At 45.7% G+C, this 23546-nt stretch overlaps 1 protein-coding gene across 2 annotated transcripts in view; it reads right to left on the bottom strand.

The window, feature by feature from the left end:
* The window catches only part of DIP2B (disco interacting protein 2 homolog B), a 63735-nt gene that overhangs the window by 23132 nt on the left and 17057 nt on the right, over nucleotides 1–23546 (bottom strand). The window contains exons 2-10 of one of the 2 annotated variants that reach the window (XM_054002048.1): nucleotides 14059–14130; nucleotides 9507–9650; nucleotides 9124–9249; nucleotides 6245–6457; nucleotides 3854–3997; nucleotides 3058–3177; nucleotides 1850–2047; nucleotides 1577–1668; nucleotides 1081–1191 (exon numbers count right to left, since the gene is read on the bottom strand). In XM_054002048.1, the coding sequence (XP_053858023.1) occupies nucleotides 1081–1191; nucleotides 1577–1668; nucleotides 1850–2047; nucleotides 3058–3177; nucleotides 3854–3997; nucleotides 6245–6457; nucleotides 9124–9249; nucleotides 9507–9650; nucleotides 14059–14130 (1220 nt within the window). Of the gene's footprint in view, nucleotides 1–1080; nucleotides 1192–1576; nucleotides 1669–1849; nucleotides 2048–3057; nucleotides 3178–3853; nucleotides 3998–6244; nucleotides 6458–9123; nucleotides 9250–9506; nucleotides 9651–14058; nucleotides 14131–23546 lie in introns of those variants that run through there. The other variant, XM_054002049.1, reaches the window with a different exon arrangement.

The raw sequence follows: 23546 nt of genomic DNA, 5'->3' as shown, positions 1-23546 counted from the left end.
CCCACACAGGATCACAGAGTCACAACTGGAGGGACTTGGGCTACTGGGAGGTGTCCCTGCCCATGGCAAAGGATGGAACTGGATCATCTCTAAGGTCCCTTCCAACTCAAACCATGCTGTGACCCCATGAAATATGGCACTGGCAAGATTAAAATGCACTGGATGTGAAATCCAGGGGAAACAAGAGCTCCTGCCCAGCACCCAGGCATGGAGCTCACCCCATCTCCTGGCAATAATGGAAACCCAGATGCTGCAAAGAGGAATTGAGAGGCAAAAAAAAAAAAAAAAAAAAAAAGCAAAACATGTAATTACACTGGGATAACGAGACCTCTCCATCCCCTGGAGCCAATTTCTGTTGCACAACGACAAAATGAGGAGGCTCACTCAGAAACTGATTGGGCAAATACTGGAGAAGTTTGAATTTTGCATTTGGTTGCTATAGCAGTCTGTCACAGTGCAGAGAATGAAATCCAAGCTCTGTGAGTCCCTGAGTGCTCCCTGAGCTCATTGCCACCTCTCAGACCAGCTCCCAGCTCGTTCCCACCTCTCCTGCCATGATGTTTGCCATGATCCTGTTGTTTTTGTTTCCTCTTATGAAATCCTACAGTTGCACACAGTTCTTGACACAGCAATAATATGGCAACAGTGCAAAAATTCTTGTAAGGGTAAATGAAAGCACTTTGTTGAGCCAATAATTTACAAAAAGTGCCTCAATGTCTTCAGGAACACTGAGCACCTCCACGTCCAGCAAAATCAGAGCCTGGCAGAGCTCAGCAAGGCTGGACTGAGCCCCCTCCCATCAACCAGGGGGCAGATCCACACTCTAATCTGTTCTGTATTAATTATTTGTGATAAGGAAGTGAAGACTGCATCATTTAGGAGAATTGACCATCTCCAGCTGCTCAGCACAGCTCTGATCAATATGTTTTTCCATTTTTAAATGCCAATCCAAGCTCCCAAAAGTCCTTGCTGGTACAGAGCTGCTCAGGCAGCAGCTGGAGGCTGTGAAATGCTGTCAGAGGCTGATGGCCTGACTTGGTTTCCATCCCACATCACTCCTCCAAGTTCCATCAACGTTACCTTTCTGGTAAGAGGTACCTCTATAGGCACTGGGATCACTTCAGCCAGGAGACAGCCATAAAACGCCACCATGAACATCACGGGGTCGTTGTTGGGATACACAAGGGCTACCTGCAACCCACAAGTTCAAATTTCAAAATGCACATCTAGAGTGACTGGAACTCAGAAAACTTGGTGTTATTTCACACTCTTCCTCACACAGAATGTGTGGAATGTGCCTGGGCTCCTCACACAGTGCCCAGGCACGTGAAGGTTCACACACAGGCAAGACACAGAGATCAAACCCTGCACTTCCCTCAGAGGTGTGTGCTCTCCCTCAAACGTATTTCAAAACCCAGAGCCAAGAAGCTGCTCACAGAGGAGCCAGGACCCCTGAAAAATCACACCAACGTCCCAAGCAGGCTTGTCCCTGGGGTTAGAGTCTCACTGTGGTGTCTGTGGAAAGTTCCAGCCTCCAAACCCCTGGTTTTACTCCAGAGAGTCCCAAAGTCCTTACCCTGTCTCCAGGTTTTAACACGGGTTCGTTTTTGGTCCCCAGTTTATTGAGCAGGGTGTAGGCCAGCTTGAGACTTCTGCTCCACAGTTTGCCTGGAAGACAGAGAACAGAGACTTGCCGAGCTCTGGAGAGAGAACAGCTCCCCACCTGGGCTTTTTTACCACTTACACTGCTCTGCCCACAACCCTGGCAAAGACCAGGAAGGTTTTTGCAACCCCTCTAAACCCACGAGCCCTGTGCTGCCTCCCCTTGAGCAGGGGAGGCTCAACTCACCGTATGTGAGGGTATAAACTGGTTTTCCTGTCACATCCAGGGCTGTCAGACAGGGACACTTGGCCTGAGTGGTTCCCCAGCGCTGCAGAGCTGCTTCCAAGGCAGGAGGCCAATTACAGACCACTCCCAGGGGCTCTCCCTTCACCGGGGTCATCTGGCGGCCCTCGGGCTTGGGCTGGTTGGGGTCGGGCTGGGGAACTGAGGAAATTCAATATTATTTCCAGTATCTATTGGTATTTCTAATAGAATCCATTAGATATCATTTTATATATTATATATATAATATATAATATATATATTAGAATATATTATACATATATATTATATAATATATATTTTACATATATACTATATAATATATAATATATTATCTATTTTATGTATAATATATAATATGCTATATAAAATTTATGTATAATATATTATATAATAATATTCATTATATATTTGCTATATAACAATAATATATATTATATAATAATATAATATTTATTTATTCTGTGACAATAATATATTATATAATAATAATATATATTATATATCATAATTCTATAATTATATATCTATAATAATTAAATATAATTTTATATATTTATATATATTTTAATATATAGAAAAGAAATAAAAATCTTCAAAAAATATATTATTTCTAATACAATCTAATATATATTCCCCGTCTTTGCCCATTTGTCACCTGACAGTTCAGCTTGAAATAAACTGAAAATAAACCTAAAGGAAATGAGGAAAAGCATTTAACAGCCCATTCCATCCCATTTCCTGGGAGGTCTCGCACAGAACAAGACATCGTGAACTCAGGCTTCTCACAGGATGTTGTTCAAAGGTGTTCAACACATCAGTAAGGAAAGGAACACAGAAGTGCAGAGAAGAAAACCCTACAAAATAATTCTGGAATAGAATTACCAGTGACAACAACCCCCTTTGGGAAATAAATTAAAGAAGCCTAGGGAAACAAAGGGGGTTGAGAAATCTATTTAAATCTTTTTAAAAGAAGTTTTGTGTTGAGGAGGTCCCCCAAAGCTCAGCAGAACAGTGAATTACTTCAAGCACTGGTTTTGTGTCAGTCTGCTCATGGAGGCTGCTGCAAACAGTGAATCTGAGTCAACCTTGAGAACAACAGCATGAAAAACTCAGCTCCCTGAGCACCCAACTGTAACAAATGTGCATAAAACTGTTATCTGTGCTATCACCTTCCACGATTTCTTCAAAATCATCCACAAAGAATTCTTTCAGGGGTGGTCTTTTAGGTCTTTTCAAGGTGTTCAGCAACTGCTGAATTTTTGTGGAGACTCTGCTGCTCACAGGAACACCTGGAGGGAAAGACCAGAGCAATGAGTGCCACGTCCAGTCCTTCCCTGGCCACCTCCAGGGATCTGGGGCTCCACCACCTCCCTGGGCACTTCCAAAGCCTGACCAGCCCATCCAAGAAGAAATTCCCCCTGAATGCCAACACCACAACTGCAGCACAGGAACATCTTCATGCCAACACCGAAACCATTCAGATTTTGTGAAGAGCTTAAATGAGATGATGACTCAGGAGGGACTGAGAGAGCTGAGGGTGTTTAGCCTGGAGAAAAGGAGACTCAGAGGTGACCTTATCACTCTCTACAACTCCCTGACAGGTGATTGTAGTCAAGTGGGGGTTGGTCTCTTTCTCCAAGCAGCACTGACAGAATGAGAGGACACAGCCTTGAGCTGCACCAAGGGAAATATAGGTTGGATATTAGGGAAAAGTTTTTTACAGAAAGAGTGATAAAGTTCTGGAGTCACCATCCCTGGAGGTGTTTAACAAAGCCTGGATGTGCCACTGGGTGCCAGGGTTGAGTTGAGGTGTTGGAGCTGGGTTGGACTCGATGATTTGAAGCTCTCTTCCAACCCAGAAATTCTGTGAATTCTGACATCAAGCAGACTTGGGAGAACAATTGGTGTGATTTAAGCCCTCTCTGGAGCCTGCTGCAGCTCCTGGGTGCCCCGAGGGTTCCGTACCATCTGCAGTGTCCATGAGACTGGAGCGGTTGGATCCCTTGTGCATCCCCTTCACGATCCCAGAGGGAGGGAGGTCGATGGCTGCCGGCCGCGCTGAGGGCGTGGAGGTAGTTGCTGTGACATCTGGAGGGACTGAGAAACTTTCTAGAAAAAGAAGAAAGCTGCTAAATACACCTTTTATTATCCCCCCCAACGAGCAAAGTGTCAGTCACCAGTTCCCAATAATCCTAAGGATTGAATGGGTTGGATGTATGGGAACCCTCATTAATGCTAAACACGCTGATTCCTAAAGGTTCAGCAGCTCTAGGAGAGGCACAGCATGTTCTGGAAACCAAAAACCAAAGGCACAAAGTTTTGTCCATGTCAGGAAAGTGCTTCAGCAAAACAGAATTCCTGTTTCTTGGTTTCTAACCTTGAAGCTCAATCTCTTGACATTCAGTACTGTAAAAAAAAATAAGTAATTTTTTAAAAGTTTGAGATTCACGTGAGCTCTGAAACATCCAAAGTCCAGAACAAATCCCTCTCTCACCTATGCACTGATCTCTCTTGTTAGAATTCTACTATTTAGCTTTTTTGTGAGGGAGGGCTTTTGAAAACAAAACATGTGGGAATTTGATCAGCAAAAATTGTGTTGGGTTTCAATCCCTTCCAGCTGGGTGGTTACAGAGCTTGTCCAGCAGCTACAGAATGACTCCAATAAACAGTGAGAGCTGGGTCTTACTTCTGCTTCAAGTTGCAAGACACTGTCCTGCCTTTCAGCTGATGCTGCAGCTGCATCCTGCAGGAATTCTCCAGTGAACTATCTCTTAAACAAGGGATTTTTGCTAATGTGGGGTTTCTTTACACAACCCAGCAGGTTCAGTCATCTGATAGGGCAAGAATATTCTATTCTGGCTTAACAGCACCAGCAACTGTTGCTTACAAAGGAAAAACCCAACAATCTGAAACTATGGGTTGGGTTTTACAGATAGTCTGAAGTCAAATCCCAAATAATTCCCACTGACAGGGTTTTGTGGTTGATTCTGTGCTCATTTCCCTTTTTCTAAGGAGACAAAAGAACTCATTTCTGCATCCCTTTGGAGACACAGTGGCAAGGAATATTTCTCATGCACTGAACTTCTAAAATCACTGGAAAGGACGTGGATTTGTACAATCCAAACATCTGCAGGACTTTTTATTGCTCGAGTGAAAGACAGAATTGTGTATGTGAGAGTTCTATTCATTTAAACTAGGTGTTAACACAGGATGAATGTGGCAAATAGAATTCTGACAAAGATTCAAAGCTTCTATTTTTCGTAATTAGATTAGACAGTAGACATTCTAGAGGTAAAAAGCTGTGTTACCTTAATTCATTGCAAAAGGTAATATGGCCTTCTGCATGTTCCAACCAATTAAAAACAGCCTCTCTGCTTCAAAGACATTAATTATATTGACTACATTTTATGGGCAATCTCCTCAGTTTTCCATTTCAGGAAACAATTTGCATCCCAGCAAATAAACAAATGAAAATAACAGCAATAAAAAGATAAATAAGTGAAAGATAAAATCACCAGCACTTCTATGCACTGCTTGCCCCAACCCAGTTAAGCAGAAGCAGAGAGCACATGAAATACAGACAATGTCCTACGGTGCAGGAATTTCCTCACCAGCAGCTAAAAAGGACAAACATACACAGAGCAAAAACAAACTTGGCCATTTCATACAGAAGCATCAGCAGCAAGGAGCACCTCAGAGCGTCAGAAAACTGAGCCTGGGGTATCCAGATCTGTAGATTTTGCTCCGTCTCCTCAGTACCTGGATGCTCTGGTTGTTCCTCAGACAGCCATGGAAGAGCTGGGCTAAAGCTTTACTCCTCTAACCCTGGTTTTTAATGACAGGCTCATTTGTTCACACACACAGCTGGATTTGGTTCTATTTCTTTCCTGATCTAATGCAAACAATAAACCATGGGGGCTCAGAGCAAAATGAGGATGTTAAACACAGCATTTCCCCACTCCACAGGCACAGACACCCCTACGGGATTCGTCAGGACACAGATGAAAATGCCACTTGCACTGGGCAGCTTTGTGCCCACGGGAGCTCCCAAGAGCTGGAGACATAAAGCAACACAGGACACAGAGAGTTGTGCCTCCTGCTCTGTCCACACTGTCCCTGGATTCTTCCCTGCTTCCAGAAGCTCCTGCTCCCCACTCTCCCTTTTACAACCACCTCAATCTTCTGAAATTCTTCAGGAAAACAACAACGTGACGGTGCAGCACCAACCAATCCTAGCAAGTTCTATCAACACCAGCTAAACTCTTGCTCTGAATTTCCCTCCTGCAAGGGACAACTCCAGCTTTATCAACACAGTCTGAACTCGAAGCAATTGTTCTGTTCGTACCCAGCTCCTACCTATTCGAGTATTGGCAAATACATCAGCTAGTGACCCACTGGTCCCTTTGCCTTCTCCATGGGAAAGTGTAGAGGATGCTGATGAGGATGTGGATGACCCCTGAACAGATCGGTTGATCCAAGACTCAGCATTCTGTAAGCTCTGGTGCAATGCAGCAGAGAGAGCAGCTTGGCGCCTGAGCGAGCCCTCGTCCTCGGAGGCGGAAGACGTGTCTGTGTGGAAGCAGAAAGAAAATCTAGCTGCTTAGGGAAAAGCACATGGCACTGAACACGCTCTTTCCAATCACATATCAACAGCACAGGCTTTCACAGGAAGATCTGTTTTCCACATCGGCCAAACCAGAGGTTAAAGCAGCAGAATTGTTGGTGGGAACACACTCACCCCTGTTTGATTCACCTCCTCAGACAACATCCTTCCCCTGGGGTCTCCAAGCCTAGAACTTAACTCTCATTACTTTCCCGTTCACATTCCATAATATTAGATGCTGTTTTGCCTAACTCTGGTTATTCTGAACTGGAGAGTGAGGGGTCAGGGTTGTTGTCAAACTGCAGAGTCCCAGGAACAAAGAAAACGCAGGAAACAACTGTGCCAAGGCCACAGCAGAAAATGCTTTTGTCTGGGCTCTAAATGGGGCCCTTTCAATTGCAGAAAACAAACAAAAAGCCCAACCCCAAAACAAAACAGAAATCTACAGCAAGGAACTGCTTCCTGTGTGTCCCAGAGCACAGATACCTCAGCTGTCCCAAAATTGTGAACTAATTATTTAATTACCATGAAGCAAGCACTCAGTTCTTGAGATGTTGAGTTGTACAGTGCTAAATACAAACACACAGGTGGCTTTGCCCTAAAATTTAGGTGTTCTTCGAAGTGATTTTCTGCCTACACTTGAGTGGTAAATCAAAGCACTAAATCATGTCCTACCCACTTGCCAGAGTGGAACGGAGTTAGGAGCTGAGGCAAAGGCCTGACTCCAGCCATGCTGTGAGTGCTGACCTCGACTGGTGTGACTCCCCCAGCACAGGATGTGCTGCAGTCCTGGACAAGTGAGCACAGAGCTGAGACCCAAGCAGACACCAGGAACATGCACCAGCCCCCCGGAGAAAGGAAGGGAAAAAGGAAGTGTGATAAAGCAGGAAATAGGGAGGAGGAGGAGGAGGAGGAGTGACGTGGCCCAGCAGAGCAGTTTCAGAGCTATGAATTCACCAGGAGACGTGGATTCATAACATTTCGGATGACTTTGTCAATCCAAATGGCTGCGATGCTTCTGCACAATGAGACACAACATAGAAGTGACTGCCAAAAACCACACGGACTCATTTGTCATCAGTGCATCCAGCTGCTGGAAAACAGAGGGTTATTGATATCTGCTGCACATGCATCGTGACAGACACCGTGTCACCCAGGGGTTCTGCTGCAGCCAGCACGTGGCAGGGGTGAGAGAAGTCCTGCGAGTCGTGGAATCCCACCAGACCCCTCTGAGGTCCTTGCCAAGAAACAAACATTGCTTGCAAACCCTCCTCTTGTGTGCTGAGCATTAAACATTAATGAAATCATAGGTGTGAGGGAAGAAGTAGTGATCTCAGTCCAGACCTCAGCTCTGGCCAGTTTGAACCACATGGAACATCCCGAGCTGGACCCACAAGGACCATCCAAGGTCCAAAGTTGGACCCACAAGGACCATCCAAGGTTCAAAGCTGGACCACAAGGACCATCCAAGGTCCAAAGCTGGACCACAAGGACCATCCAAGGTTCAAAGTTGGACCCACAAGGACCATCCAAGGTTCAAAGTTGGACTCACAAGGACCATCCAAGGTTCAAAGTTGGACCCACAAGGACCATCCAAGGTCCAAAGCTGGACTCACAAGGACCATCCAAGGTTCAAAGTTGGACCCACAAGGACCATCCAAGGTCCAAAGCTGGACTCACAAGGACCATCCAAGGTTCAAAGTTGGACCCACAAGGACCATCCAAGGTTCAAAGCTGGACTCACAAGGACCATCCAAGGTTCAAAGTTGGACCCACAAGGACCATCCAAGGTTCAAAGTTGGACCCATAAGGACCATCCAAGGACATCCCAAGATCCCACCACGTGGTTCTTTAAGAACTCCTGGAAGAGAGGTCACTTCCCAGCCCTGAGAGAGGACTGACAGAAGAGCTGCAAGACTGGGAGCACTGCAGCCCCTTGGTTTGGAAGGTGCATCCCTGGACAGTCCAGCACAGCCTTGCTGTAATAGAAACTGGCAGGATTCTAGGGGGTTTTAATGCAGAAAAGCTGATTTTTAAATGTTACAGTCTATTTTTATATAGTTTTTAAAGTTATTTGGTTTAATTGGCTAGTAACTTTTTTGCTACTCAATTTTTTGGTTAGAAGGTGTTTGTGTTAAGGCTTTTTTTTTCCACAGATGTTTACATATTTTCTTTAAAGATTCTTACGAGTAGAATTTTCTTTGTCATAGGTGTCAACTTTTTTTTTACAAGAACAGATTGATACATAAATTGGTTTTTATAATTTTTTTCACATAGGAACTTAACAGCCTAGCTGTTAGTTTGACTTAGCTGAAGTAGTAGGCTTAAGTTATGATTTTACAAATATGTTATAATTATATAGAAATGTAATTATAATGATTATAATACTTTTAGAAATATTTTCTTTATAACAAAAGAAAAAGAAATCATAAATTTAAAATAATAAATAACCATTTAAAAAATTAAATATACACATATTTTAAATAAATAAAATAATAAAAATAAAGACTATAAATTTTAAATAAATAAATACATAAATACATAAATAAATAAATAAATAAATAAATAAATAAATAAATGTTTTCAGTTTTATTTTAAATAAGGTTTTTACCTATATGCCAGAGAGCCTCACCTGGGGGAGTGCAGGCATCTGCTGGGGACTGGACGAAGGTGGAGCGGCGCTTGGTGGGCATGGGCAGGGCCATCTTCTGCTCCTTGTGCTTGGCCAGCGCCGCCTGGACCGCTTCCGTGTGGATATCTGCGAGAGGGAAGAGCCTCAGCACCAGCACAGCACCACGGGGATGCCTCAAGATTTTAGTTTTTCTGTTTTTCAAACCCTGTTTAGTGCACAGCTCTGAATTCCATGTAACGTGTAGTTAACTGTCTTCATGTTTTAGTTAGGCAAAACAATCCCTCTGGGACTGTGATCCAAGGACACCTTCAGGCCCCAAAAAATATGATCAAAAGTGAAGTTCCACGGGGAGGAATCCCGGGGATTCTTGTCCCTGCCCTTACCAGATCGATAACGTTCATCTCTGGCTCCCCCTGAGCGAGCTCGGTGGAATTTGGATGAGGATGAGGAGGAAGATGCTGAGGCTGGAGCTGCAGATGGAGCGGGCATCTGAGGTCTGGATTCCTTCTGTAATGCTGGATCAACCCCTGGAAAACAGGGAGAGGGAAATAAAAGGAGCTTTTTTTTGGACCACACTGTTCCCTTCTCCCATGACAGGGCTGTGCATGTCACGAAGCTGGTTTGTCACTCAGCGTCCCAGTGACCAGCTTGTTATTGACTGGGAAACCAATAATAAACCAGCAGCAAGAGCCTTTGCTGTTCCCATTAATCACAAACCCAAGGAGACCTCCAGCTGCCTGGTTCTGGCTTTCAGCACGTCCAGTGCATGGCTTTATCATCCAAGAAAAGTTTGTTTTTCCCATTAAAACAGGAAGCAAAATAGATAATCTGATAAACAGTGTAATTTTACATAATTCAGCAAGAGCAACTCGGAATTGTTGCTACTGGAGGTTCAATTCTAAAATGAATCTGTGTGTCAGAGGGAAGTTTTGAAAACTAAAACCCAGAGGTCACCCAGCTGTAATTTCCTCCAGGCTGTCACCTGGAGTCATGCAAAACCAAGAGCAACTGTGTCTTCTGTATGTGCTGCTTCAGAATTCTCACAAACTACCAAAGGATCAGAGAAATGGAGTGGAAGCCACAAATCCTGAGCTTCCAATCCAGTTATGCCACTTTTGAGGTGTGTGGTTTTAGGTAAACAGCTTCAGGGGAGTGCCTCGAGCTCGGGGACTCGCAATAACAGCAAATCACCCTGAGCTAGCTGCAGGAATCTCCACAGGATCACAGAATTCTTCAGGCTGGAAAAGCCTCAAGACCGCTGAGTCCATCCCCACCTTGTCCCCAGCCCAGAGCACCAAGTGTCACCTCCAGTCCTTCCTTGGACACCTCCAGGATGGGGACTCCAAACCTCCCTGGGCAGCTCCAATTCCTGGCCACCCTTTCCATGGAGAAATTCCTCCTGATGTCCAACCCAATCCTCCTGACTCCCACTTGGCTCCACCCTCCTGTCAGGGAGTTGTGGAGTGAAAAGGTCCCACCTGAGCCTCCTTTTCTCCAGGCTGAGCCCCCCCAGCTCCCTCAGGAGTTCCCCAGCCCCCTCCCCAGCTCTGCTCCCATCTCTGGACATACCCCAGCCCCTCAGTATCTCTCTTGTAGAAAGACATTTTTTTAATTCCTCATCTTCCTTCATCCATCTCCCGTCCCTTTTAAAATCCTAAAGAGCAAAATATCAGTGGAATATTATTGACTGCTAGAGCAAACTAACAACCCACTTAGCTGTGGATTGTTCATGATTCTTTAAACCACCATGCCAAAAACTGAGAACCTTTATTTCTAGTGATAGAGGAGATCTCCTGCTAGCCAGAAATCCTCAAACCACATTAGGGGGACAAACAATTATTCCCCCTTTCCACTGGTGCTTTTTGGATATAGTAACACATATCAGAGTCCTGTATTTGCTTATCAAAACACACCCATCCCCTGTGCAAATGTGCAGGTGGCACAAAAAGCTGAATGGAAAAGGAAAAGAGATCTTTGTGGTTCAGGCACAGGATCTGAGCTCCAGAGCAAGATGATGAATTCAAAATCTCAGCTCACCCACATCCGAAAGCATCAACTTGTGCCTTTCCTGTCACTCTGGAACACATTCCATTGATAACCAGCTTAACATCTCTGTAGTATTTATTTGCCTTCACCAAACCCAGCCCGGTTTAATTTTGATCCAAAACCAACACGACTTCACAGACCAAACAGAAAAGCTTCATGTTTTCTGATCACTTGAGTATTTATGAATTCAGGCACCCACTAGATGTCAGCAGCAGATTTAACACTATTTTAAATGAATTATTAAATTCATATTCAGTTCTCTTTCGTAAGTCTTGTAAAAGCCTCTCATCTCTCCGCGGGGCATCACAGGGCAAACGTGACATTCCAGTTAGGAAGGGATCAGAGGTGGCTGAAGTGACATGACACACAGAGAACAAGCTCTTTGTTTCAATATTTTGCTCTGACATAATAACATGTTCCAGTGGCCTCACAAAGCGTTCAGACACAGAGGAGGAAAGAGTGAAAATCACTGATGGTTACACAACAAAGCAGCACAAGGGAGCCAAGCCTGGCAGGTGACAGGTGATTTATTCAGTGCTCCCTTCAGAATAATCCTGCTACAGCTGCACTTTCTGCTGGCAGAAACATGACAAATATGACAGAGAGATGAAAAATGAATTATTTCAGATTGGCTTTGAAGGATGCCATGGATTTGTTGACTGTCTTTAGTTTCTAATGAGAATTGACTGCTTTGTGATTCCTGTGTTTTGGTGAAGGGCCAACGATTTATAGATTCAGAACCATTAGAAGATCAACAAGGATAAATGTTTGCATGAATAACAAGGAGAGCAAGTGCCACATGCACAAGGAAGCAGCTGCAAACCTGTCACTCCACTGTCTGCAAACAGAATGGAGCAGCAGTGCTGGGGCTGGACTGGCTATTCATTGAAGATTTTTTTTTTTTTTTTTTTTTCCAAGCTACATACCCATAAAAACATGGAAATAACCAACTTGAGCCTCCAGGGTTTCCAGGGCAGCCTGAGCACACTCCCAGAATCCAGGGACACCTGGCCCAACTCCATGGGCTTCATTTGCTGTGCTTGCTGCTGACCCCATCATGGAGAACTCCCTGGAATTAGGGACTTCAGATTTTGGGATCTGCAGGTTGCAGAAACTTTACAGAAGTTAACAGTTAGATGGATCTTAATGGATATTGCACCAGGAAAAAATGCATCTTTAGGTAATTAACAGTGCTGCCTTAACTCCTGAATGAGGAGGCAAGCTCCCAGAGGCCATGTGAATGGAGGGCAGATGGAGCAGCAAGAATCTCCTAAATGATCCTGCTGACGTGCCCTGACACGCCACCTCCCCTCCCTTCCTCTCATTTCACATCCAAGAAACGGAGACACTCCATCAGCCAACACCAGTCCAGTGCTCACAGAAAATGCCAGCACTAAGTATTTTGTTGGTGGTGGTGGTGGTGGTGGTGGTGTGGACTAAATGAATTTTCCTCTCATTACCAAGGTGACCTGATTCCGAATCCCTCACGCATGACTTCCACAGGGTTTTTCCAACACGAGGTTCCCAGACACTGGGGCAGCTGGGTGTGAGATGGATAAAAAGCTGCAGAGCTGGGCCGGAAGAGCAATCAAACCTCTGGGTTAATTGGTGACCTCCATCATCCCAGGCTTCTGCCTGGACCTCGGCTCCTCTGGCAGCTCTCAAAGCCCCACAATTAACACAGCAGAGCCGCGTCTTGCCAAACACTTTTTTCACCTCCTAATTAAACATTTTCTGAGACAAATCAAACATGTGCACAGTGCCAGGGTTGGGGCCAGGATTGTATCATCTTCAGACTCCAGAATACCCGGGATAAAAGCAGGGCTGCCAAGAGTTCCTGAACTACCCAAGGATTCCCCATTTCCTCCTCAGGCTCGAGATCACCACTGGAACAAATGCTAGCCTGAGGACTATAAAACCTGCTCAACAAATACCTACTTATCAACAGGGATTAGTCATGTGTATATTAGTTTTTGGTTTCTTTAAGTAACAGAAATAGATTTGAAAAATTAGGCAGCAACCAAGTTGCTGAGATTCCCATCATATCCTGCTCCAGGGAGTCCTCAGCACTTGGAGAGCTGTTTGCAACAAAATCTCCATTTTGAAGGCTAAATTACATTTTTGCTTGCCTTGCTCCCTTCAGCACCTGGCTCAGACAGAATACACTGTATAAAACTCAATCTCAAAGAGCCTCACCTTGAGATGAATAAACAACCAAATCCAATCTGAAAACCAGCTGGAGAGCAGGAACTGGGCAGCGGTTCGGGGTGGGAGAGTCAGGAAGTTGCCACATGACAACTTTTATTTTCCCCCATCAAGTGCCTGAAGGGAGCTGCTGTCATTTCCCTCCAGTCCCGTGGTGTTGATGGGCAATAAATGCACTTTGAGGCTTTATCAATTTTTTTTTTTGGCAGTAGACCAGGCTCAGTAAATTCCAGTAGGTCCATTCAGGACTCCCTGGCATATCCAGTCACTGCCCAAAATCAGAACCAGACACATCAGTTTTTAATGGCTGAACATCTGAGCAGATCAGTAACAATTATTCCGAGTAAGCCCCAAAATAATGATTAGCCACACATTCAGCCACGTCCTTCAGTTTACAATTATATATAATTATCCCACATACAACCAGCTGAGCTGCTCTGGATCTCTGAACCAAAGGAAACAATTGTACCCAGAGGACGTGACTTCAGCTACTCTGGCAAAATAAAGCAACAAATTATAAAAATCCTAATGTTTCTCCAACAAGGCATTAAGATGGCTGAAGGACACAGCACAGACATTCTGGAGAATGTTTCCAGAATGGTTCTTGAGGATCTTCATGACTGATCCTTGCGTTCCCAAGAGCCAAGGGAGTGGGAGGTGATTCCAGCCAAAACAAGGACCTACCTTGGGTTTGTGGAACATATGGAGCCAGCAGCTTTGCTCTCTTCTTCTCATACCCCTTCTGTGTGATGTCCCCTAAAAAAAAGCAAAGAAACTTCATTTAATCACATTGGAATTTTGCAATTTGAGGTCTGCTTGCTTTTTTTTTTTTTTTTGCAGTGCCATGAAGGTTTCACCTGAACACAGCAGAAGAAAACCTGAAACTCAATAAATCTGAGCACATTAGGATTTCAAAGCTCCATATTACAGAACTTCTGCAGTTTCCCTTGGGATCAGAGACCTACACTATCCACTATTTAAATGCAATAACTTGGATCACAGCAGCTATCTAAATGGAATATCAAAGCAGTGAAAAACTAAAAAGGGAAACTGGGAGTGCATGAAAATATTCTGTAACCACAAAACAACTTATGTGAACAAAGTGGGATAATTCCCAACCAAGAAGGTGAAGGGGAAACTCAGAGCCTCATCTTCAACTAATCAAACAGCAAACAAAGCGAGTCCACTCCAGCAGCTGCTTAAGGGATCTCCAAAAACTGAGGCAAGGATGGACATGATCCAGGTGCCAGGGCCTCACCACCCTCACAGGGAGGAATTTCCTCCATATATGTAAATGAAACTTCCCCTCTTTCAGTCTGAACCCATTCCCCCTGTCCTGTCACTGCAGCTCCTGATCAATTGTCCTTCTCAGCCTCCCTGTAGCCCTTTCAGGCACTAGAAGGTGCTGTGAAGTCTCCACATCACCTTCTCTTCTCCATGCTGAACGTTCCCAATTCTCCCAGCCTGTCTCCAGTCCCTTTTTTATCAAGCTCGTGGCCTCCTCTGGACTTGCTCCAACAGCTCCACATCCTTCTTATGGTGGGGGCCCCAGAACTGGACAGAAGGCTCCAGGTGGGCTGTCACAAGAGCAGAGCAGAGGGGGAGAATCCCCTCTGGAGTGATTATTATTAGAGTGATTACTCTAGAGACCAGAAAAAGCATTTGTAAACTTTTCCCTCTTTTAAAAAACTAATCTGTCTGATCCTGGAGATGCACCATCTGGCTGCTGTCTTTTGTTTTAATTTCTCACATTACATCAGAACCACAAGAAAGACTGGAACCTTGGAGGGATTAAAACAAACAGCCCTGCAGCGTTTCAAGCCTCCTCGCAGCCTGCCCGGCACTCACAACCTCCCATCTCCCAGAGATGGGGAGCCATCAAACACACAGCACTAAGAAAACAGAATTATTTGGTATCAAGCTAAAGTCAAGCCACAGTTACAAGATGACAAGAAGTGAGTGATCACAAACAGGATGTTTTGTTTGCTGTGAGCCCAAACGGAGAGGGAGCAGCCTCAGCCCCAGAGCAGCTCCGGCCGCAGGGTTTGCCCCAAACAGGATCCTCCTGCCAGTCCCCTCCACACCACAAAAGGGGATTACAGGCTTCAGGCTCTAAGCCTCCCAACACCACCAATGTCTGCTACAAGTCCAGCTAAGTGCCCAGTTTGGTTCCAAAGGTGATTTGTGAAATGCCTGGAAAGGGAACGGGCTCCACTCCTTAGTGCTGGGCACTCGAACATCAGTGGCACTTCAAACACCAAGACCAGGAGTTTCAGAGCTGGAGTGGGACTCAGATTGACAGAGGTTTAGATAAGATATGGGGGAGAAACTCCTCCCTGTGAGGGTGCTGAGGCCCTGGCACGGGTTGCCCAGAGAAGCTGGGGCTGCCCAGTCTCTGGAAGTGTCCAAGGCCAGGCTGGCAGGGCTTGGAGCAACCTGGGGTAGTGGAAAGTGTCCCTGCCCTTAGCAAGGGTGGAACAGGATGAGCTTTAAGGTCTTTTCTAACCCAAACCATTCCATGATTCCATCCTCTGACTCGTGCTGCTCAGGGCAGGGTGTGCATCTGCACACAGAATTTTATCTCACTCCTCCAACACTACGTTTGAGTCAGGGCCCAACAAGTCCAAACAAATCCAGCAGCTGAAAAGGAGAATGTCCACGCTGCAGGGAAATGCCAAGCCGAGCAGTAATTGCAGTGCCTGGCTGCAATGCAGAGCTCAGGTGACACCCTGCTCACCGGACAGGGAGAGGGACACGTCCAGCTGAGCTCCAGCGTGCCCAAGGACCACGTGCTGAGTGACTGCAGGGGCTTCAAAACCCACCAGCTCTGCCTCCACTTTCAGAGGCAGTTTTCAGAGAACTGTGGAATGTCCTGAGTTGGAAGAGACCCACAAGGATCGTCCAGTGCAGCTCCTGGCCTTGCACAGACGCCCCAGCAATCCCACCCTGGGCATCCCCGGCAGTGCTGTCCAAGCACTCCTGGAGCTCTGGCAGCCTCGGGGCCGTGCCCATTCCCTGGGGAGCCTGGGCAGTGCCAGCAGCCTCTGGGAGAAGGATCTTTTCCTGATATCCCTCCCCTGACAGCTGCACTGGTTCCCTCGTGTGCTGTCCCTGGTCACAGGGAGCAGAGACTGGAGCTGCCCCTCGGGATGAAGCTGCAGCCCCCCATGAGTCTCCCCTCAGTCTCTTCTCCCCTCTTCTCTTCCCCAGAGCCCTGAGCCACTCCTCCAGACCCTGCCCCATCCCCTTGTCCCTGCTTTGGACCCTCTCCAACAGCTTCAGATGTTTTTTGACAGAGGTGAGGCCAGCCCAGAGCAGAGTGTGACCATCCCCTCCCTCGCCTGGCCAGTGACACTGGCCCTGGTAGCCCCCAGGACAAGGTGACCCTTTGGGCTGCCAGAACACTCATGTCCATTTGGGAGGCACAGGGAGCCAGGGGATGGAAAACACAGGAAAACACTGCAGGAAAACACAGGTACACAGAAAGGGGAGGGATTTCTCCTTATAAAAGCCAACCCACAGGTTTGTTCAGAGCTTGTTATTCTGTGATTAATTTCTCCACAAGATTTAATTGTACTCTTCTCATTGGTGGTTACACACTACATATAATGAAACATTTGCCACAGAAAATTGTTGGAGTTACTAAGGAATACAACACATACAAATAATGTAAGTACATTATGAACAAATACCAGAACTTTAAGTAGTACTAGCACCCCGTTCTGTTTCACATGCTGGGAAGCAGAGAATTCTCTCTAATTACTTGTTCCATATTAATATCCCACCAATAAAACAAACCCATCCACACTGGAATGGAAGCAGTATGGTTCCTGGGCTTGATTTGGAAATCTGAAGCCAAGGTGAGATCCTACTGAGAAAAAGAAGCTAACTCAGGCCACAACACTGCCTGCAACCTCAACTGCCATGTGGTGCACACCATTGATATCATTGCTGTAAAAAGGATTCTCTGAGCATAAGCCAATAAAAAAATAAAGCCTAATGCTGTTTGGCAAAGGCAGGGAAGTTCCAAGGAGAAAAATTCAAGCAATAAATATAAAAAAGCTGATAGGTTCCTGGGACTCCCTGGCAGCATTCTGTCTTCCTAGTGCTGAATTTCCAATTCCATCTGAATTTTTATGTTGTTATAACATAAAAAAACCAGATCAACCATTATTTTGACAAACAGATTGACAGTCTCAAACACCTGCACAGGATTTGAAAATGTAAAGCCTCAGTTTTGAGACCAGCCCTACTGAAGTGGAACTGGGCAGCAGGGACTGAAAGGTTTGGGGAAGGAGATAAATCTGAGTTCTTTCTGGAGCACCATCCACACAGGTGTGAACCAAACCACAATTACCTGAAATAAAGCTCCAGCAAGACACAGGGATTGTCCTCTTGGGAAAGACCTCATGTGCAGGCATGGGTGGCAGGTGTAGTCACCTCATGGACGTGATGATTTGACTACTGCAACCACAACTGTCATAACCAAATTGGCACAGCCAGCCTTGGGAACAAGCGTGCCTTTGACACACGGCACAGGTGGAATGAAATTATTGAATAAAGCCTCTTTTCTGGTCATGCAGAGTCCAAATTTGGTACCAATCCACTGACACAGACACAGAAGAATCACTAAGGGAGAAGTTTTCTTTCACCCTATTCCTTTTCTGCTGAACTACAGGAAATGGAAATGGCGAGATCTGGACACAAACATGGATTTCCTCATGGAATATCATAAATTACAGCCACAGGAAGAGCACCAGGACAATAGGGCTGCAAACTCTGGAACCATTCACTCCTCTGACATAAACCTGGTCAATCATTAACACCCTTCCACAAATAAAACACTCTGTGACACTTGGGGTGTTAAATTCTTCCAGAGAGCTTAAAACCCACCCTGAGAACCACAACCCCTATCCAGGCAGATGCAAGAAAGGGCACCACAAAGAAACACCAGCAAAGCAAATGAGAGCTGATAATTTGGCTATAAAATGGTGTTTGTTCATTCCCAAGGAAGAAATTAAAACACAAACAGCATTGAGACTCTCCTGGCTCCCTCCCAGCCACCACCCATCTCTGTTCCGTTCACTCTGGATTTATCTATATCCGCAGTGAGCTGAGGCTGAGCCTCCCCAGGCTGAGGCCCTGCGCAGGAAATGGGGTTCTGCTCAAAGGGAAGCAGCTTTAGGGGTTTTAGAGGAGAGATGAGGGTGAGCTGAGCTGCTGCTGTGCTGGAGGAAGAGGCTCTTCTTCCTTCCTGCCACCTCTGCTGCAGCGACAGCTCCGGTGCAGCGACGTCTTCAGCTTCCCCAGGTAACCAGTGCCCTGGAACAAACCAGGTGTAAACCCCCCCCTCACCACTACAATCATCATCTGATTCTCCTGATTTCTTGGGAGGAAATATAGAATCGATCCTCATTGCACAAATCCAGCTGGAATGTTCTGGTCACTGGGAGCGCAAGGGAAAGGACGAGCTCGCAATGACAGCGGCCAGGGAAGCCCAGGGAAGGACACCTGATCAGGTGGATGTCACACCTGTATTCAAATCAAATCCTGCCCCAGAGAAGCCCCGGGAGCCTCACTCCCCACCCGGTGACGCCAGGCTGCTTTTCAGCAATTAGCGCTGATGATCTGTTCTAACCAGTGGTGCTCAGTCAGTGCAAGGTGGTAACACCCGCTAATCCTGCTAGCTCAGACAATGCTCCTCTTTCAACATCCCTGCTCCCCTTCCCCCATGGAATGAGAACACTGAATCATTTACTGTCTAACAAAACCATAATTACTACAGTGGAGAAATTAAGGAAAATGATCACGTAGGGCACAGCATCTCCCCAACAAAGCCTCCAAACACGGCTGCAGCAAGGAAAAGATTCCAATTGGAAAGCAGTTTGTGTGCATTTAAAAAAAATGTTTGTATGCTTTAAAAAAAAAAAAAAATCTGTTGATGTTTCCAGGAGTTTGTGTTACCAGAGAATCCTGGTGGTGCTTCTGGTACTTCCATTAGCCCCAAAACACAGGCAGCTACTGTACTACAGACAAACATGACAAACAGATTGCAACAAAAATAATTACATTTTTCTATTCTCACTGATTCATCTGGATTTCAGGTCTCACTCCTAGAAATTACATGATGACTTGGCCTTTCTTGCCTACTCCCCTGCTGATGCCCAGGCACAGGACAGGCAACGTCTCCCTGTGGTTTTATCATCTCAAACCTGCTCTGAAAGAGCAGAACACAGGGTCTGGGGCTGCAGGGCTTGGGTCTGGAGTACCAACATCGAGACAATGAAGACCAGAAGTGCTGCTGAAAGTCCAGAATGTTCTTTTGCTGCACGTCACCTCCAGATAAGGCCTTTCGAGTGTGACTGGAGTGGCAGGAAGGACATTGGAGAAATCCAAAGTGAAAACTAAGTGCACTTGTGGCCTGGGCAAAAAATGGGCACAACACCGGGCCAGCACTTAGTAAGGAATGCTGTCATCACTCATTTATGTACTGAGAGCTGGTTCTCACCTTTCTTGAAGAAATTCCTCCCTGTGAGGGTGGGGAGGGCCTGGCACAGGTTGTCCAGAGGAGCTGTGGCAGCTCCATCCCTGGAAGTGTCCAAAGCCAGGATGTAAAGGGCTTGGAGCCACCGGGGATAGTGGAAAGGTGTCCCTGGCATGGCAAGGGGTGACATTAGATGGGCTTTAAGTTCCCTTCCAACTCCAGCCAGTCTGTGTTTCTGTGATTTTCCTGGAGAACTGGCAGCTCCTAGACATCCCACACTTTCCCCAGTGGTTTTACCAAGGGTTAAAACTGAGACATCCTCAATTTCAGGCTTCAGCAAGCCTAAAAACAACATTTAAACGTTTTTTTCTAAGGCTGTGTGCTCAAATAGACTGTACCTGTGCAATGGCCTTAAAGTCCTCCTACCACTCTTAGCTACAACTGCAACACAAAAACTACATTTGAAACAAGTTTAGACAACTGCCTTGTTCTGTCTGAGGCCAAATGATGATGCAGCTTCAAAGATTCCCTCCTCCTTCCTCTGGGTGAAGCTGTATATCAGGTTTCCTTCTTGGAGATATTAGCAAGGTCTGTGAACTAAGAGTCTTCCAGAAAAAGTCCGATTTCTTGAGAGAAATAACACCTTAGTCACTGCACTTGTCACCAAACAACCAGCACAGGTTTGGGCTCTGGAGTTTCCCTTTAACAGCACCATTGTATTCTCACTAGGAGCATGAAAAGGGCACTGAAAACCCAGCAGGGCTCACAAAGCTGTGTTTGTTGGGCACAAGCATTAAACTGCTACAGCTTTGGTGTTGAAAGTTTCACAGACAGATCAGCTCCAGATTAATTTACACACACAGAACAAGCCGACTTGGCCGCAGCACTGTGGGGGCTCTGTTCTACAGTTCCAAAACCCTTCTCTAAAGGCTTAGGAGTGTTGTTTCACCAAATTCAAACTATTTTAATCTCAACATTTATTATTTCAAAAGAATTCCATTCAAGATGAGGGTTTCTGTGGCATGGCTGCCCTGTGTTCAAGGTCTGGGTCATTCCAGGTCACAAGGTGATCTTCTCCCCAGGTCACTCACTGGGTACCATAAACCTTAAGGGTTTTTTTTTGTTGTTGTTGTTTTAACTTTAAGCAGTAAATCCAACTCCTGAAACTATACTGAAGAATCTCTTTATCTTCCAGCAGCACTTCTGAGTTGCAGCAGATCCAGTGTCCTCGCCTCACCCGTCTGGGCTGTGTATTTCCAGCTGTAATCTTCGAGGCCATATGTGATGCATGACCAAGTGGGTGAGCTGAGGACAGGGCTCAGTGCCCCCTGTACACCTGGGCTGGGGGCATCAGTGACAAGGAGGTGTCACCAGCTCCATCTCAGCCACAAACCCTCCCTCCCCCACACAAAGACACACCTGGTAACTTATCAAGGGCTTTTCTGCTGAAAATAGCACTATCCAGGGTCAGCAAAATGAGTTCTCAGGGGCTTTGGGAGCTAGGACTGGGAATAAAAGAGCCTCTCGTGGGTGTAACTGTGCTCTGGTTGATTCTTCTCTCACAGCAGATGTGAGAATGTGCTCACCATGACCATGGGTGGCTCACACAGCATCACCGTGCCCTGGTATCTCTATTTAAAGTTCATTTAAAGGATTTCCTCAGGTACATTGGTCAAAGGACCCCTTCTTCACCTCTCATAAGAAGAGAAAGAGAAAGACTTTGCCTTTCAGATCCCTCAGCTGGGACAATGGAATGCAAAATGCCCTTGTGCATCAGGAGGAATTTCTTCATGGAAAGGGCAGCTAAACACTGAAAGGAGCTGTCCAGGGAGGTTTGGAGTCCCCATCCCTAGAAGTATCCAAAAAATGACTGGATGTGGCACTGAGTGCTCTGGGCTGGGGACAAGGTGGGGATCAGTCACAGGTTGGACTCGATGACCTCAGAGGGCTTTTCCAGCCTCGGTGATCCTGGGATTCTGTGATCAGCCACACAAATCATGCTGCCAATGCACAGCTAACATCTACCTTTCCAAAAGGTACAATGTTTTTTAAAAGGCTCCAAAGACTCTTGAAGATAAACTCTTAATCAACTCCATCAGTTAATTGTGCTAGCCCTGATAACCCAAAACACAGGCTCTGCTCTGCCTCCAACCAGGACCTACAAAATCCAATCACCAAAGTCAACTTTATAGGAAATATACTATTGTGAAGTGCAGCCATATAAATGTTATATTACCCATAAAATTTATGTGCAGCACATGCACATAAACAGTTGAATCACATATACAAATAAAAAATCTTGCATGTAACCCCATCCTAGGGATAAAAAGTAAAAATCCTTTAAATAGCTACAACTTGTCTTTGGGGGGAAATGCATTTTCCCTCCTGAATGCAACAAACCCAAGACTTTGTGACAAGCAGGATTTTACAAAATCTGTTCAGGAGAAATGTTTTCATCTATTTTTAATATGCAGCCAGTGAGAACCATGTGAGCGGAGAGGCAGGAGCACTGCAGGGTTTTAGCACCAGCCCTGCACCAGAACAATCTGCAGGAGGGGACACAGACAGTGTCACCCAAGAGCCAGCTGAGCTGAGGAGAGCAAGACAACTCCCAGAGCATTAAATAACCCAGCTGAAGTGATTGTGCCCTGAATAATTCTTTTTGCTGACTAACCTCCTGCTCACAGACACCAGCAGAAATTCCCAAGTATTCAATCCCTGGTGCAAGTGCAGACCTCGCACTCTCCCACCAGACTGAAAAGCAAAGTTTCCCAGGAAATGACTAAACTGTGACAGAGCTGTGATTCAGCACTCGATTCAGGCAGGTAGAGCATTGTCACCCTCCAGGTACACACTGAATTGTTTGAGCTGGGAGTGATAACGCTCTGCCAGGAGTTGCCTGTCCAGCCCAACTACAAGAGATTACACACAAACTCTGCCTGTTCTGGCAGTCTGCACTTTCTACAAGGGATAGACAAGTGTGGACAGATGATTTTCCAAATCAAGCCTGGTTTTAGCCCAGGAATTAAAACAATGACAAAACCATGCTGGCACCCAAAGAGATTAAAACAGGAGTTCCTGTGGGTTTTAATCCTGTGCGTGACTCCTATCAGCCACCTCTTCTTGGCTCTCAGGTGTCAATATTTAATAATTCTCTTGGCTTCAATTTTTAACATAATACAAGTGCCACAGGGATTCCTTGCTGGTAACTCTCCTCCCATCCTGACTCCACAGCAACACCTCATCCAACCATACCAAAAGGCAGTTTGGATACACGGCCCACTTCACTCCAGCTGGACCTGAAGTTACTTTTCCTAAATAAATTCTAGATTCTTGAAGGAGGGGAGAAGAAAGAAATTAAGAGCAATTATTGCCCTATCTAGTGATCAAACACAGCTGCTCACACCGAGTATTCAGCAACTCCGACCTGCCCTTAAACACAGCACAGAACCTAACCCAGTTGGCACCTCACCCTGCACAGTAATTATGTATTTCCAGATGGGATAATGTTATTCCAAGTCACAGCCATGAGGTCGATGATTATGCATGATGAAACAAAGAAAGAGAACTTGATGGAGGCCCTGGCACTTAGAAGATCCCTCCTCCTCAAACAAAACCTGACTAAAAAACAGAACCAACCAAGCACAGTGAACAATCAGTAGCAAGAATGAATCTTTCAAAAATCAAG

This window comes from Vidua macroura, chromosome 34, assembly GCF_024509145.1.
Source record: "Vidua macroura isolate BioBank_ID:100142 chromosome 34, ASM2450914v1, whole genome shotgun sequence".
Taxonomy (NCBI): Eukaryota; Metazoa; Chordata; class Aves; order Passeriformes; family Viduidae; genus Vidua; species Vidua macroura.
The sequence above is the reverse complement of the archived record's forward strand: the minus strand, read 5'-3'. Positions and strand labels throughout refer to the sequence as shown.